Source organism: Neovison vison, chromosome 8, assembly GCF_020171115.1.
Source record: "Neovison vison isolate M4711 chromosome 8, ASM_NN_V1, whole genome shotgun sequence".
NCBI lineage: Eukaryota > Metazoa > Chordata > Mammalia > Carnivora > Mustelidae > Neogale > Neogale vison.
In genome coordinates this window covers 83,221,196-83,237,066 of record NC_058098.1, presented here as the reverse complement: position 1 = coordinate 83,237,066, position 15,871 = coordinate 83,221,196, and the positions used below count along the sequence as shown (strand labels likewise).

Here is a 15,871-nt window from a genome sequence, read left to right as displayed (position 1 = left end):
TTTCTATAATCATTTTCTACAAGTGGATTCCAATCTGCTGGGTAATACTAGAACATTGTACAAAAGCTTCTGACTTTTTTTCTTTTTTAAAAATTTTTGAGAGGAAGAGAGCATATGCTTATGTGTGTAAGCAGAGAGTGTGGTAGTGGTGGGGGAGTAGGGAGATGAGGAGCAAAGGGCGAGGGGGAGAGAGAATCTTAAGCAGGCCTGCGAAGCCAGATCTCATGACCCTGAGATGGTCATCTAAGCCAAAACCAAGAGTTAGATGCTTAACCAATTCTGATACCCTGGAGCCCACAGAACTTTTTAAAATACATTTTAACCCAATGGAATAATATATTTATCCTGTTATAGGAAAATGAAAAACACCTTTTTTTAAAATAAGATTTTATTTATTTATTTGACAGAGAGAGAAAGAGACCACAAGTAGGCAGAGAGGCAGGCAAAGATAGAGTGGGGAAGCAGGCTCCCTCCCGAGCAGAGAGCCGATGTGGGGCTCGATCCCAGGACCCCGAGATCATGACCTGAGCTGAAGGCAGAGGCTTAAGCCACTGAACCACCCAGGCGCCCCATACCTTTATCAGTCATATTTCCCTGTGGTCTGCATTTATGATGAGTTGACAAAGACAAAAAATATAAATGGGTTTATTGAATCCGTTTTTCCTTCAAAATGAATTTATTTTTTGTAACACAGAGAAAGTAAAGTGATAGGTAGGCTTTTAAAACACAGGTTTCTTTGATATCTATCTATATATAGATAGATATAAAGAAAGATATCAAAGATTATAAAATATATATAGGTATATATTTTAAAGATTTTATTTATTTGTCAGAGAGAGAGAGAGAGAGAGCAAGTGAGCACAAGCAGGCAGAGGGGTGGCAGGCAAAGGCAGAGAGAGAAGCAGGCTCCCTGCTGAGCAAGGAGACCAATGCGGGACTTGATCCCAGGATCCTGGGATCATGACCTGAGCTGAAGGCAGTGGCTTAACTGAATGAGCCACCCAGGCATCCCTTCTTTGGTATATTTTAGGTAAAGTGTATAGCTATATTGGGAAATGAATGTAGATTTATTCAACAAGGCTTACAGCGATTTCTAATATTTAAAAAACAAGAATTTTGAAATGAATACATGATTGCTTAAACAAAGAAGCAAGTGAACTATAAATAATTTAAATTATATTGTTAAATGTTCTTTGTGTTTGGGACACCCAGTGGCTCAGTCAGTTAAGCTTCTGTCTTCACCTCAGGTCATGACCAGGTCCTGCATCAGGTTCCTCACTAAGCGGAGAGCCTGCTTCTTCCTCTGCCTGCTGTTCCCCCTGTTGTGCTCTCTCTTTCTCTCTGACAAATAAATAAATCAATAAAATCTTTTAAACAATGTTATTTGTGTTTAAGCAAAAATTACATGATATGTAGATGTAAAAGAATGAGGCTGGATCTTCTACCTAAAGTGCATACAAAAATTAGCTCAAAATAGATCGAAGACTAAATATTAGAGCTAACACTATAAAACTCTTAGGAGAAAATAATCTTGGATTGGGTGATAGTTTCTTAGCATGACACTAAAAGCACAAGCAACAAAGAAAAATTAGATAAACCCAAACTCCTCAAAATTTACAACTTTGTGCTTCAAAGGACACCATCAAGAAAATGAAAAGATAACATACATAATAGGAGAAAAATATTTCCAAGTCAAATATTGGACAAGAGATGTGCATCTAGAATATATTAAGAACTCTTACTACTTAATAATAAAAAGACAAGAGGTACCTAGCTGGCTCAGTTGGTGAAGCATGTGACTCTTGGTCTCAGGATTTTGAGTTCAAGCCCCATGGCTGGGTGTAGAGATTATCTAAAAATAAAATGTTAAAAAATTTTTGGAAAAAAATAAGCCAACCCAATTTAAAAATGGGCAAAGGATCTAAACAGACATTCCATCAGAGAAGATCTATAAATGACCAATAAGCACATGATAAGATACTGAACATCATTAGCCATAAGGAAAATGCAAATCAAAATCATAATGAATTACTACTTCATACCCATTAGGGAGGCTATAGTCAAAAAGTCAGATAATAAAAATGCCGACAAGGATGTGAAGAAATTGGAACCATCTGATATTGCTGGTGGGAACGTAAAATGGTGTAGTCACTTTGGAAAAATTAGGTACATTATTTCAGCTACCTCTTAATCTGTCTTTTCTCCATTTTCAAAATACCAACACATCATCATCAAAGTGGAAAAAAATTGATAACCCAGGAGACTGAAAGAACATTCAAGAAACTTAAAAAACACACACACAGATACTAAAGCAATATTGAAAATAATTGAACACAGGACTGTCAACAGGATTAGGTAAAGAGATCAATAGATCAGAACAGTAAACGTAGAAAGAGATCTGAATTTCAAACCAGTAATAAAGAATGAAATTATTCTCTGAACTATGGAAAGAGGCCAAATGTCCATCAATTGATGAATGGATAAAGAAGATGTGGTATGTATGTGTGTATGTTTGTATGTGTATCTATATATACACACACATACATACATACATACAATGGAATATTATGCAGCCATAAAAAGAATGACATCTCATCATCTGCAACAATGTGGATGGAGCTAGAGAGTATTGTGCTAAATGAAATAAATAAAAGATAAATAGCATAGGATTTCACTCATATGTAGAATTTAAGAAACAAACCAGATGGGGCCGCCTGGGTGGCTCGGTCATTAAGCATTCAACTCTTGGATTTTGGCTCAGGTCATGATGTCATCGTTATAGCTGCCTACATCATCTAGCTGCCTCTGGCTCCCTGCTCAGTGGGCAGTCTGCTTTTCTCCCTTTTCCTTTCCTTCTCTTCCTAACCCCTCCCTGCTCCTTGCAAGTGCTCCCTCTCTAAAATAAATAAATCTTAACAAAACAAAACAAAACAGATGAACATATGGGAGGGATCAAAAAAGGAAAGAGAGGGAAACAAAGCATAAGAGACTCTTAAAGATACAGAACAAAATGAGGGTTGATGGGTGGGGATCGGGGATTGAGTTAAATGGGTGATGGGTAATAAGGAGGGCACTTGTTACGATGGGCACTGGGTGTTGTATGTCAGTGAGGAATCACTGAGTTCTACTCCTGAAACCAATACTACACTGCATGTTAACTAACTAGAATTTGAATAAAAAATTTGAAAAGAAAAAAAAGAATGAAAAATTCAATAAATGTTGAGACAATTAACTAGTCATTTGGAATAATGTTAAAATTAAATCAAAGTCCAGGTGGAGTCAAGATTTAAATGTAGAAAATAAAAGTAGTCAGGAAATGTAGGTAACTATGTATTATACATAGCTTTCAGGTAAGAAGGATTTTTTAAAAGGATAAAAAATGCAGAACTCAAAGTAAAAGATCCACAGATTTTACATTAAACATTTAAAACTTCTAAACATCTGTATATAAGAGACTATCATTAATAACTTAATAGGCTGGGAAAAAACTGATAAAAGCTAGATCAAGGGTTAATATATTTAATATATAGAAAACATTATTTAAAACTAGTAACAAAACATTGGGATGCTGGGTGGCTCATTCAGTTAACTGTCAGCCTCTGGCTCAGGTCATGATCCCAGAGTTCACAGATGGGAGTCTTGCATTGGGATTCCTATTCAGCAGGGAGTCTGCCTCTCCCTCTGTGCCTCCTCGCTGCTCATAATCTCTCTCTCTAGCTCTGCTCTCTCAAATCAATAAAATCTTTTTAAAAAACTAGTTACAAAGCAAATTCACAAACAGAAAAAGGCCATGGTACAATAAGATAGGAAATGTTCAATCTCTAGGATTTAAAGTAAATTAAAACTGCAACAAAGATAGCACATATTTTGAAAAGACACACACAAATAATATGTGATATAAAAAGTACAGGGATCAAGACTCAGCTATGCTGACTGGAATATAACACTGATGGCCCTTCTAGCTGGCAATATATAACAAAAGCCTTAAAAATGCATTATCCCGGGCGCCTGGGTGGCTCAGTGGGTTAAGCCGCTGCCTTCAGCTCAGGTCATGATCTCAGGATCCTGGGATCGAGTCCCGCATCGGGCTCTCTGCTCAGCAGGGAGCCTGCTTCCTCCTCTCTCTCTCTGCCTGCCTCTCTGCCTACTTATGATCTCTCGCTGTCAAATAAATAATAAAATCTTTAAAAAAATGCATTACCCCCTAAGGAAAGAAGAATAAGATATTTTAATAGTGGTATTTGTAGTAGCCAAAAGCTGGAAGTAATAGCCTACATACCCAACAAAAGGGACTAATTTAATAAATTATGATATAGCTCAAATGTTGCAGAAGTCTATTAATTGACACATAAATATGTCTATAATACGCTAAGTGAAAAAGCAGTAAACCAGTGAATTTGTTCTAAGTCCATCTTAACAATTCTTTTTTTTTTTTTTTAAAGATTTTATTTATTTATTTGACAGACAGAGATCACAAGTAGGCAGAGAGGCAGGGAGAGAGGAGGAAGCAGGCTCCTCTCTGAGGGGAGAGCCCAATGAGGGGCTCGATCCCAGGACCTTGGGATCATGACCCGAACCGAAGGCAGAGGCTTTAACCCACTGAGCCACCCAGGCACCCCATATTAACAATTCTTACATGTATAGAAAAGTATCTGGAAGGATATATACAAGGTGTTAAAAACTTATGTTAGATAGGATCAGACTTAGCATTCTGATTTTTCACTTATTTCCTTTGTGTGTGCGTATGTGTGTTCTTTAAGTACATGTTTTGTTTAGTAATGAAAAATTATTTAGGGGCACCTGGGGGGCTCAGTTAGTTAAGCATCTGACTTTGTTTCAGCTCAGGTCAAGATCTCAGGGTGGTGAGATTGAGGCCTGCACTGCAGTGGCTCCACACTCAGCAGGGAGTCTGCTGGAGATTCTTTCCCTCTGCCCTTCCTTTGTGTGCATGCATGTGCTCTCTCTCTCTCTCTCTCTCTCTCAAATAAATAAATAAATAAATCTTTAAGAATTATTTAAAAATTAACACTATTTAGACATAATCTGATTTACATTTATTTGTATTTTAGTTAAAAAAATTCAACAATTGGGTGAATTTGGATACACAGTGAATATTAGATGATATGACAGAGTTATTGTTAATTTCTTGGGTTCAACCATGGTACCGTGGTTATGAAATAATGTCCTTATTTTAGGGAGATGTATGCTATAGTCTATGGGGTGAAGTGTCACTTTAAAATACTGCAGAAAAAAATTTCATAAAGAGATGAAGCAAATAGGGCATCTACATAAGGATATAGGGGTGTAGTGCTCTTCCTTCAACTTTTCTATATGTTTGAAGATATTCACAATAAAAAGTCAAAACAGTAGTTGAATTCACAGTTTGCCTCATTTTAAAACCTAACAAGTTTCAAAACTTAACCAAAAGGTTTGAAAAAGGGGCACCTGGGTGACTCAGTCAGACTTGGGCTCAAGTTGTGGTCCCGGGGTCCTGAGATCGAGCCCTGCATTGGGCTCCCTGCTCAGCGGGGAGCTTGCTTCTCCCTCTCCTTCTCCCAGGCTTGTGTTCCCTCTTGCTGTCTCTCTCTCTCTCAAATAAGTAAATAAAATCTTAAAAAAAGAAAAGGTATGAAAAAGTATAAATTAGGTAGTGAAAAAAAAAGTTTCTCATCATTTCACAGAGACTTATAACATAACTGAGTGCAAGTAATTTCTTGTGGGTATTGGTTTTCTTGACTGCAAAAGAAGATGGTGCAGGGCGCCTGCGAACCTCAGTCAGTCAAGTGTCTGCCTTGGGCTCAGGTCATGAACCTAGGGCCTGGGATGGAGCCCCACTTCGAGTTGTCGGGGGCTCCCTGCTCAGCAGGGAGTCTGCTTCTCCCTCTCCCTCTGCCCCTCTCCCTCTTTTGCTGCTTTCTCTTGCTTTTGCTCTCTCTCAAATAAATAAAATCTTAAAAAAAAAAAAAAAAGATGGTGGAACTTTCTGCCAGTATTTTCTGAGGGTATATGATGGACCAGGGAAATGGTGAATATGCTTTAAATTCACTGGGGAGGGGCGCGTGGGTACTTCAGTCGTTAAGCATCTGCCTTCCACTCAGGTCATGATCCCAGGGTCCTGGGATGAAATCCACATGGGGCTCCCTGCTCAGCGGGAAGCCTGCTTCTCCCTCTCCCACTCCCCCAGCTTGTGGTCCCTTGCTCACTGTGTCTTTCTCTATGTAAAAAAAAAAAACAAAAAACAAAAACAAAACAAAAAAACAAAAAAACCCAACTACTAGGGAAAAATCATTAATGTCATTTCTACTTCTAGAGAACTGAGATGATTCACCCACTTTAGAGTTCCTATTAACTGCAAAAATTCTGAGGTGTTTCTCAAAGTAGGTTTTATGGATGGATTACCAGAAATCAAAGAATGTAAGAATTAGATTTTAAGTTTTAATTCTGAGCATAAAATTAATAAAATCACCTAAATCATCGGGATGACAGAGTATTTCAGTTTCTTTTTGCTTTTCTGTTTACAATTAAGTTGTACCAAGAAATGTTTTGAATGTCTAAGGCTAATTTTTAAAACGGAAGATAGGGAAGGGACTCTGTAGAGGAGAGAGGCACTGGTGTCCAGGGAAGGCACATAACCTCATGGTACAATGTAAGGCTTCATAGTAGGTTAAATAGGGAAAAGTGGGTAAAAAAAAAAAATGAAGTCTTTGAAAGGTACATGGCAATACAGGCTGAATGCAAAAAATTATGTGCCACAACTGACCATACAATATTTGCTTAGTAATCAGCAATTTAACTTCCACAAAACACTCCCACTTACCACATTAGGTATCCATTTTTAGTTTGAACTTTGTTGTTTTTTAGGTTTCATTTGTGTCCACTGTATGTAAATTTGCTTAAAGGTGTATAAGTGTGTTTACAACTAATATTGTTAGTGCACATTTAATTTATATTTTAATAAAAATAATTTAAGTCAACACTGGGATTTTCAAGTTTTTTTTAAAAAGTTCTGTTCCTTATTCAAGTTTGAGAAGCACAGCATTAGGGATTTAATAATATATAATTTGATTTACAAAAAATTTATCTACCCATAATTTTATAGTATCAATTCTGTTACTTAAAATTAGATATTAGTGAATTTTCAGTTGTTATACAAACAACTGAATTTAAACATACCAGGTTGGTTAATATGTAATTTATGTAGTTTGTATCTAGTCAAATCATATCATATGCACATTCAGTATTCATGTACATGAATTTATAAGACTCAAAATTTTTTTCCTTTCTTAGAAGATGTTTCTTTAAATTGATCATTTTCTGATTTTTCCAAAAACAATCTAGGGGATGGTTATTTACCTCTTTGGGTGTTAATCCAGGCACAAGCCTTGCCACAGTTTCCCAGTTGATGGTCTGATGGATTCCAATTAATGGATAAAGGATCATGTCCAACACCATTTGGTTGTTATTGTTCAAGAAATTGTTGTTCTCTGAATATCCACGACTCATCTTTTAGAACTAGAAATAAAGACAAATAGGTATATTTACATATGAAATCCAAGAGTTTTTAGAACATTAAAAATCAGTTACAATTTTTTCCTAAGAATTATATGCCACCTGTAAAGGAAAAATAAAACTGACCTAAAATAAATAGAATATACAGCTCAAATCTCTTCAAATATTATAGCATTTGAATATTATGGATTGATGGATGGTTAGACACAAGGATGGACAGATGGATAAATTATCTGATAAAAAAGTATAATAAAATATTAATGGCAGAATATAAGTGGTAGGTATATAGGGGTTCATTATAACATTTTTTAAAACTTTTCTATATGTTTAATAAAATATTAAGGTGCTTCTTTTTACAAGTAATAATCTAGTCAAAATTCTGATGGTGAAACTATTTTACTCTATGCTATCAAAAATAATTAAGCACATTTGCAAAAAACACTAATAAGAAATCTGTGAAGGGGCGCCTGGCTGGCTCAGTCAGTTAAGTGTCTGGCTCTGGATGTCTGGGTGGCCTCCTGTGTTAAGCATCTGCCTTTGGCTCAGGTCATGATCCCAGGGTCCTGGGATAGGATTCCACCTAAGCCCCTTGTTCAGTGAGCCTGCTTCTTCCGCTCCCTGCTGCTCCCCTGGCTTTCCTTGCTCTCTATTTCTCTTTCTCTCTCTCTCTCTCTGACAAATAAATAAATAAAATCTAAAAAACAAAAACAAAAAAAAACACAAACTTTTCTATATGTTTAAAATTTTTCATAATAAAACATTGAGGGAAAAGTTGAATAATATATATCTTTCAAAAAAAAATCTCTAAGTGTGTTTGATTTATGCCTCGATTAGCAATTCATGGATGGTAGAGTTTAACTAAAAACAAAAAACAACAAAAATATATCCTGGTTAAAAAGAATTGTAATTTCATTCTAGTCCTAAGCAGTATTTGGTTTATTCTTCTGTGAGTGAAGGTCCATGCTACAATGAAGGCTGAGTATATTTAATTTTTACTAATGTAATCAAATGAAACTTAAAAACAAGTTACTCTGACATAATATAATAAGCATAATCATTGTCATGGTGCCATGTGATTATTAGTTATAAATGGTGGGACATTCTATTAACAATTATAATTAGTTATTTCTCTATGTTTGAAGCAACTTTTTTTGAAGTGTTTCTTCTTCCCTGTCCTCAGAAAAAAAACATGACAATTGACCTGATAAGAATTAATCCTTTCCCACACCCAAACACGCCCTACCACTCAAATATAAAAAGCCAAAGTGCAGGCTCAAGCTCACGAGAGTGCGCACGCTTTCTCTCTCTCTCTCACTCTTTTTCTCTCTCTCCCCCTCTCCCCTGCACAGTGGAGGCTTCTCTTGCTTTGTTAACCTGGCTCCCCACCCACCACATCCTCCTCTAGGTCAATCCAGGAGTCCTGTAATAACATATCCAGCTACCAAGGGTGTCCAGTATGTTCAGGCAATGGAATTACCAAGAAAAAAAGGCTCTAGAGGTGCCTGAGTGACTCAGTCAGTTGGGTCCAACTCTTGATTTAATCTCCATTCATGATCTCAGTGGAGAGTCTGCCTCTCTCCTTCTCCCTCAGGGCCAATTCCTCCCCTCCCCTGTGCATTCTCTCTCTAAAATACATAAATAAGGGGCACCAGGGTGGCTCAGTGGGTTAAGTATCTGCCTTTGCTTCCTGTCATGACCTTGGGGTCCTGAGATGGAGCCCTGCTTGCAGCTTGCTGCTCAGTGGGGAGTCTGGTTCTCCCTCTCCCTCTACCCCCCAATCCTGCACAAGTTCTCTCTCAAATAAAATCATTTTTAAAAAGGCTCTAGATGGCTTCCCAAATGGATGTAATCCAATAAACATTTAGTGATATGTGATAAGTCAATAAACATTTAGTGATATGTGATAAGCCAATAAATATGGCATGGTCCCCATCCTCAAAGAGTTTATGGTCTGGTGACGGATACTAGCAGTCAAACAGATAAACTTTAATATCATTTACTGAGAGCCAAAGCAGAGGGCCATGGAGGGAGGGACGGAGTAAGAACACATAATATCTGTTACTGAGTACAGTTGGCCCTTGAACAACACAGGTTTGAACTGTGCAAGTCCAATTATACCCACACTTTTTGTGGTACAGTACTCTAAATGTATTTGCTCTTCCTTATGATTTTCTTAATAACATTTTCTTCTCTCTAGCTAACTTTTTAAATAAGAATACAGTATAGAATACATATATAAAATATGTGTTAATAGACTGTTTATGTTGCTAATAAGGTTTCTGGTCAAGAGTTGACTTAGTACTTAAGTTTTGGGGGAGTCGAAAGTTATACAAGTATTTTTGACTGTGGGGGATCAGTACCCTCAACCCCTGCACTTTCAAGGGTCAATTTAATAATTTTAGTTTAATAAAATGCAGTTTAATAATTGTAAAATACTTCCTTGAGCCCAGTTGAAAACAGATTTTACAGAGCTTTAGCGTTCTCCACTTGTATGCCCAGCACATCATCACTATTCATACCACACAATTTGAGATATATGTTAGGACTAGGGTATTTTATTATAATTTGTAGTAGAAAACAGTCTAATACAAAATTCAGGGCAGGGACTTGGGTTCTGTTTTTTTTTTTTTTCTTCACTTCCAAAAAGATTCATTTAAAATTTCTAAAATATTTATTGTGCAGGCACCTGGGTGGCTCATTCGGTTGGGCATCTACCTTGACTCAGGTCTTGATACCGGGGTCCCGAGATTGTATCCTCCTGGCTGCTTCTACCTCTCCCTCTGCCTCCTGCCATGCTATCTGGCTCACTCTTCCAAATAAATAAACAAAACCTTTAAAAATGAAAAAATAAATAAACGAGTGAATGAATGAATGAATGAAATATTTATTGTGTACTGCAATGTGCTGGCACCTGTTAGCTAATCAAAAACATTGTTCAGATCAAATACTTAAAAACTTGTATGTATATTTCAAATGTGATACTCATTTATAATATACATGGTATTCTTATAAATTCCACTGGAATAGCTGTCACAGTGCACTCTATTCCAGAAAACAAGTATACACTTAACAAAAACTGTGGCAGTAAGAAAAAATTGGAAGCTCAAATTACACTACTACTAAATCCACTACCAATTTCATAAAAAAAGTTTTTTTAGATGTTAATGTTTAAGGTGAAACATGTTATTTAGCAGAAATAAAAATTATATTTAATGCACTTCGCTTTTGCTAATGCACATGAGATTCCTCATGTCCTCATGAGGAGACCCACACCCCATTCCCACAACCTTGGTTTACTTAAATGTATTAAAACCAATCTAATTAAATTAATCCAATTAATTAATTAAGACCAAAGAGAAGTCCGCGACTGGCATGTGACTTTGTTTCTTTTTTCAAATATAAAAAGGCTTTTGTAGAGCTTCTTTCGGGGGAGGAAAGGGGAGAAACGAAGGGGCCGGTATGTCAGGTTAAAGGCCTTGGGCATAACAGAGGGGGGGAGATTTTTAAACAGGCTCATCCCAAGAGAGACTTGTGCCCAGCCTTCCTGACCACAAACAGGAATCGGGGCAGCTGGCATTCACCGTGAAGGAGAAAATAAAATCACATGAAGCCCAGGACGAAGAGATCCAAGCCCTGCAAACCTTCGGCGCAGAGGCTCACTTCGAGGCGTGTCCTCACGGTTCCCGAGCCTGTGGTGTCGCCGCCTCCCCCTGTGGGGCAGAAACTCGCCAGGCGCGGAACCGGGGGGAGCGGACAAAGGCTGCGGGCAGCCGGGCGAGGCTGAGGGAAGATGCGGGCAGAGACACGGGGTGCGGCCTGGCGGGCAGACGCCGGGGTTCCCTGAGCTGGTGCGCGGGCGGGGCGGGCGGCGGGGACCCGGGGCTGGCAGGGCCTGCGAAGTGCAGGCTGCGCGCGGGGACGTTCGCGGGCGTTTGGGCTAGCGGGACCCCGGCCGGGACCCGCGGGGAAGGAGGCCGCGGCGGTAAGCCGCTGACTGCCAGCGGTCCCGCCCCTTGCCGCACTTCCCGCCCCCCGCCGGCACCCGAGGCCCCTCGGCGTCTCGCTCACCTGCCCAGGACCGCCGTGGCCCTCGCTGCGCCTCCGTCACCTGCAGCGACCGGCGCAGCCAGCGCTCGCGCCATGAAGCTCCGGCTACCCCGCCCGCCAGCCCCGCCAAGCTCCGCCACTGCGCTCACACTCACGGCCCCTCCCGTGGGCCGGGTAGCGCCCCCCTCCGCACAGCCTCACCAATCACAGGCCAGCGCCACAGCGGCGGAGCCAATGAGCAACGAGCTCCTGCAGGACTGGGGCCGGTGGCCATACAAGCAGCTGAGGCTCGGGGCCGTGGCGCCTTGCCTTTGCCTTCCCCTTCCCCCTCTCCCTTTCACTTTCAGCCTTGTCGCAGTGCAGCGTCCCCACCCTCCCAGCGTCTTGTCTCTTAGCAACCAGATCCTGCCGGCGGGATCTTAAGTGACCAACTCTGAATCCAGAAGAAACGGAAACGCGAGAGAAAAGAAGTCGGATAAAGATTGAATGAAGTAGTTGGCGCTGTAGGTCTCTTTAGTATACCTGTTTAGGTTAGGTAGAATGGGAAAGTTGTATTGTCTGAGGGACACCAAAAGTATCTTGGGGGAGGCATTGTCCTTATCAGGAAGCATCTTCTGAAAAAGGTAAATAGCTCTGGGTTACAAATTCAGTTTTCATTAACATTAATAGTGTGTTGTGGTGAATGCTATTACTGGGAACCCAGCAAGATATATATAAGTTTCAGTTTTGTAGGGTAAGTATTACGTTCCAATTACTTTTATTTCCACTTGCAAAGTATCTGTTCTGAGAACCAAAACTCAATGTTAGAATCAGAAAGAACTGTAAAAGGGGCACCTGGGTGGCTCAGTTAGGCGTCGGACTCTTGGTTTCCACTCGGTTGTAATCTCAGGGTCTTGAAATCAAGCCCTCCTGGGGCTCCTTCCTCAGCAGAGTCTGCTAGAGATTCTCTTTCCCTATCCCTCTGCCCCTTCCCCTTCTCTCTCTCTCTCTCAAATAAATAAATCTTTTATTTATTAAAAGAGAGAGAGAGAGAGAAAAGGACAAGGTTGCTTGAGGCACTCCTGGGTTGAGCGTCTGACTCTTAAAATATTTTTTTATTTGAGAGAGAGAGAGAATGAGAGACTGAGCATGAGAAGGCAGAGGTCAGAGGGAGAAGCAGACTCCCTGACAAGCAAGGAGCCGGGTGTGGGACTTGATTCCGGGACTCCAGGATCATGACCTGAGCTGAAGGCAGTTGCTTAACCAATTGAACTACCCAGGTGCCCTGAGCCTCTGACTCTTGAATTTGGTCTCAGAGTTGTGGGGTTGAGCCCCCTGGCTGGCTCCCCAGCTAGGTGGGGAGTCTGCTTGAGATTCTCTCCCTCTTCCTTTGCCCCTCTCCACCAGCCCCACTTGCTTGCTTTCCAATAAATAAATATAAAATCTTTTTAAAAAGAGAAAAAGTAAAGCCCTATCCAAACTAATAATTACTATAATGAGATCTGATGATTAAGTGGCTAACGGTATATCAGGAGTTTTTTGTGATTATATCACCTCTGACTTTCTACAAATCTTTTACTATTTTTTTCCACAGAGACCCTGAAGCTAGGCAAACTCTGTACTTAGGTAAATTCTTAAAGAGAAGCTACTTGCCCTCTACTTTTCTTTCTGCTAGGGTTGAACTCAGTTGTGATGGTGGTGAACCAGTTTAAACCATGAGGATTAGAAGGACTCATGTGATTGTGGAGTGAGAACATAGAAGAAACCTTGGCCCTGAATTACCCTGTAAAGTGAAGCTGCCTAACAGGGCCCTAGATTCCTTGACTACCGCTAGACTGTTACATGAGAAAAAAAAAGTGCTTATCTTTTTTAAGCTACTGTATTTTTTGGTATATTACAGAAGGTTAGGGTAGTCCCTAAAAGGGAAAGCTTGATCCCTGAAAGTGGTGTGCTACAATAACAAAGATCTAAGCTATGCATGGCATCAGCAGCTATAACATATTGTAGGCTAGAAGGCTGGTAACTCTTCCTATGTGTATTGGTAAGTGTCACTTGTGTTAACTTGGAAGGCAGATAATCAAGCCTAGAGCTCTGAGGAAAGGAGTTTAGATAAGGTCAGAATGTAAGTTTGAGTTGGTTGACAATGCTTGCCTTTAGCAAGGTTCAGTAAAAAGAAGTCAGTTAATGATGCATAGTTTGCAAGCAGAGCTAGAGAATGGAGCTCTACTACCAGACCCCAATCATAACATTTGCTCCTGCTGTTGATCCACATACCAATATGCTATCTCTGAGGAATCAGTTCAGGTACTTAATGTTTGAAGCTTTTCCTTACCACTCTTGTTTTTTTTCTAGAGAAATATCCTTTTACAGAATGACAGAGCGAGAGAGAATCCTTGAAAGATGGATTTCTTCAATCTTTTTATTCCAAGGTGGTTTAAGTGACTTGTCCAAGGTCAAAGAGCCAGTTCATTAGGGCTCAATGATCTCTGCCCAAGGAAGAATATTTGGCATTGTACAGATGTTCCTTCTTGAAGCCTTTTATGCAGAATGGGTAATTTTATCTAAGATTTACATCTACTTCCCCCTGCTCACCAAGTCTAACCCTTTTATGGTCATAAGCTCATCTATCCCTCTATTAGTTTTAGTACAGACTAAGTTGCTTTAACACAAAACCTAAATACAGTGGTTTGAACACAAATTTTATTTTTCTCTCAAATTACAGTAAAGGTGGGTGCTCCAGAGCTGGCATGGCTGCTTTGCCATTACTGACGCACAACTTCTATTTCTGAGTCTAAAATGGTGCAGAGGATATGTGGGATAGTAGCAAAAGGCAGTCCAATTTGCCATGGGGGGTGGCAAGGAGACAGGTTAAAACAACCTCTAAAATCGGTAAGAAATAGCAGGATGAGCACATTATTTAGAAATAAGATAAACAGAGGGTGCCTGGGTGGCTCAGTCAGTTAAGTGTCTGCCTTTGGCTCAGGTCATGATCTCGAGGTCCTCGGATTGAGCCCCATGTCCAGCTCCCTGCTCAGCAGCTCAGGGAGTCTGTTTCTCTCTCTCCCTCTCCCCACCCCCCACCACTTGTGTTCACTCTTTCTCAAATAGATAATTTTTTTTTTTAAAAAAAGTAGGTAAAAACAGGGAAAAAAAAAAGGCGATTGCTCCTGGGATCAGGAGTTGGGAGGAACTATCTTATTCCCCCTCCCTTTTTAAAATCACAACTTGATTTTTAAAAACCATGTACTTTTACAGTTTTTTTTTTTTAAAGATTTTTTTTATTTATTTATTTGACAGAGAGAGACCACAAGTAGGCAGAGAGGCAGGCAGAGAGAGAGAGAGAGAGGAGGAAGCAGGCTCCCTGCCGAGCAGAGAGCCCGATGTGGGACTCGATCCCAGGACCCTGAGATCATGACCTGAGCCGAAGGCAGCGGCTTAACCCACTGAGCCACCCAGGCGCCCCTACTTTTACAGTTTTATAGTTAAAAATATAAATGGATAAAACATATACAGAAAGTAAGGAAAAACAGTAATTTCAAACAAGCTATTTATTCAACTAGTCAAGTACTAAATATAAAAAATTAACCGTAACAATGTAGAATAAAAATTTCAAGTGATACCAAAATTGGTGAAGGAAGAGGGGCAGGGGACCAACAGGGACAAGAGTTTGGAGGAGAAAGCAAGGAGGGTGACAGGTGCCAACCGTCTTGTGTTGTAAGACTTCAATATTTACAACTTTAAACACTGGTAGAGAAAAATAAACATAACTAGGGGTTAGAAGTAACCACAAAAAGAATAGGAACAGAATGTGTAGCTTTCAAACCTCAAGGAAAGGCAGCGTGCCTTACAGTCCCAGATCTGTCTTTTGTGTCAACAGTTTTTGGAGGGAACGGACCCAGGGACTCCCTTCTGCCAGCCTCCAACCCCCTTCCAAACTTTTTCTCAGTGACAACCTTTGAAGACATCTTCTTGGCCATCCTCTGCCTCCGGGACCAACGAACTCACTATTTTGAGGTTAGCTCCTTATTAGCTGTAGATGTGAGCTCCCAGATTCCTCAGAATTACTTCATTGAGGTGGAGGCTGCTGTCCCCCCCATGCTCAGCAGGCCTCAGCAGGCTCGCACCTGCTTCTCTCCGGGTTTCTACGTTAACCTCGACGATGTGCCTCTGGAGGGCCCAGGCCACCTCCTCTGCATGCTGGGGGGTAGGGGGAAGCACAAAGGTGCTGAGAGTCCCTTGAAGATGCGAAATTGGCAAAGAGGCTGTGCGCTTTCCAGGGACGTGCAGAATTGGTCCCAAGAGAAGTGTGTAAGACCCTGGATGCCACGGAGGTCGC

At 40.3% G+C, this 15,871-nt stretch overlaps 1 protein-coding gene across 5 annotated transcripts in view; it reads right to left on the bottom strand.

Annotated features, from left to right (window-relative positions):
* Window positions 1-11,656, bottom strand: part of SANBR (SANT and BTB domain regulator of CSR) — a 55,480-nt gene extending 43,824 nt beyond the window's left edge. For 2 of the 5 annotated variants that reach the window (XR_006386207.1, XM_044264029.1), the window contains exons 1-2: window positions 11,578-11,656; window positions 7,354-7,512 (exon numbers count right to left, since the gene is read on the bottom strand). Coding sequence is in view for 3 of the 5 variants with exons in the window: in XM_044264029.1 (XP_044119964.1) it covers window positions 7,354-7,503 (150 nt within the window). In the remaining 2 variants the exon portion in view is untranslated. Of the gene's footprint in view, window positions 1-1,770; window positions 1,792-7,353; window positions 7,513-11,150; window positions 11,317-11,577 lie in introns of those variants that run through there. The other 3 variants (XM_044264031.1, XM_044264032.1, XM_044264033.1) reach the window with 3 other exon arrangements.
* Between the last annotated feature and the right edge of the window lie 4,215 nt (window positions 11,657-15,871).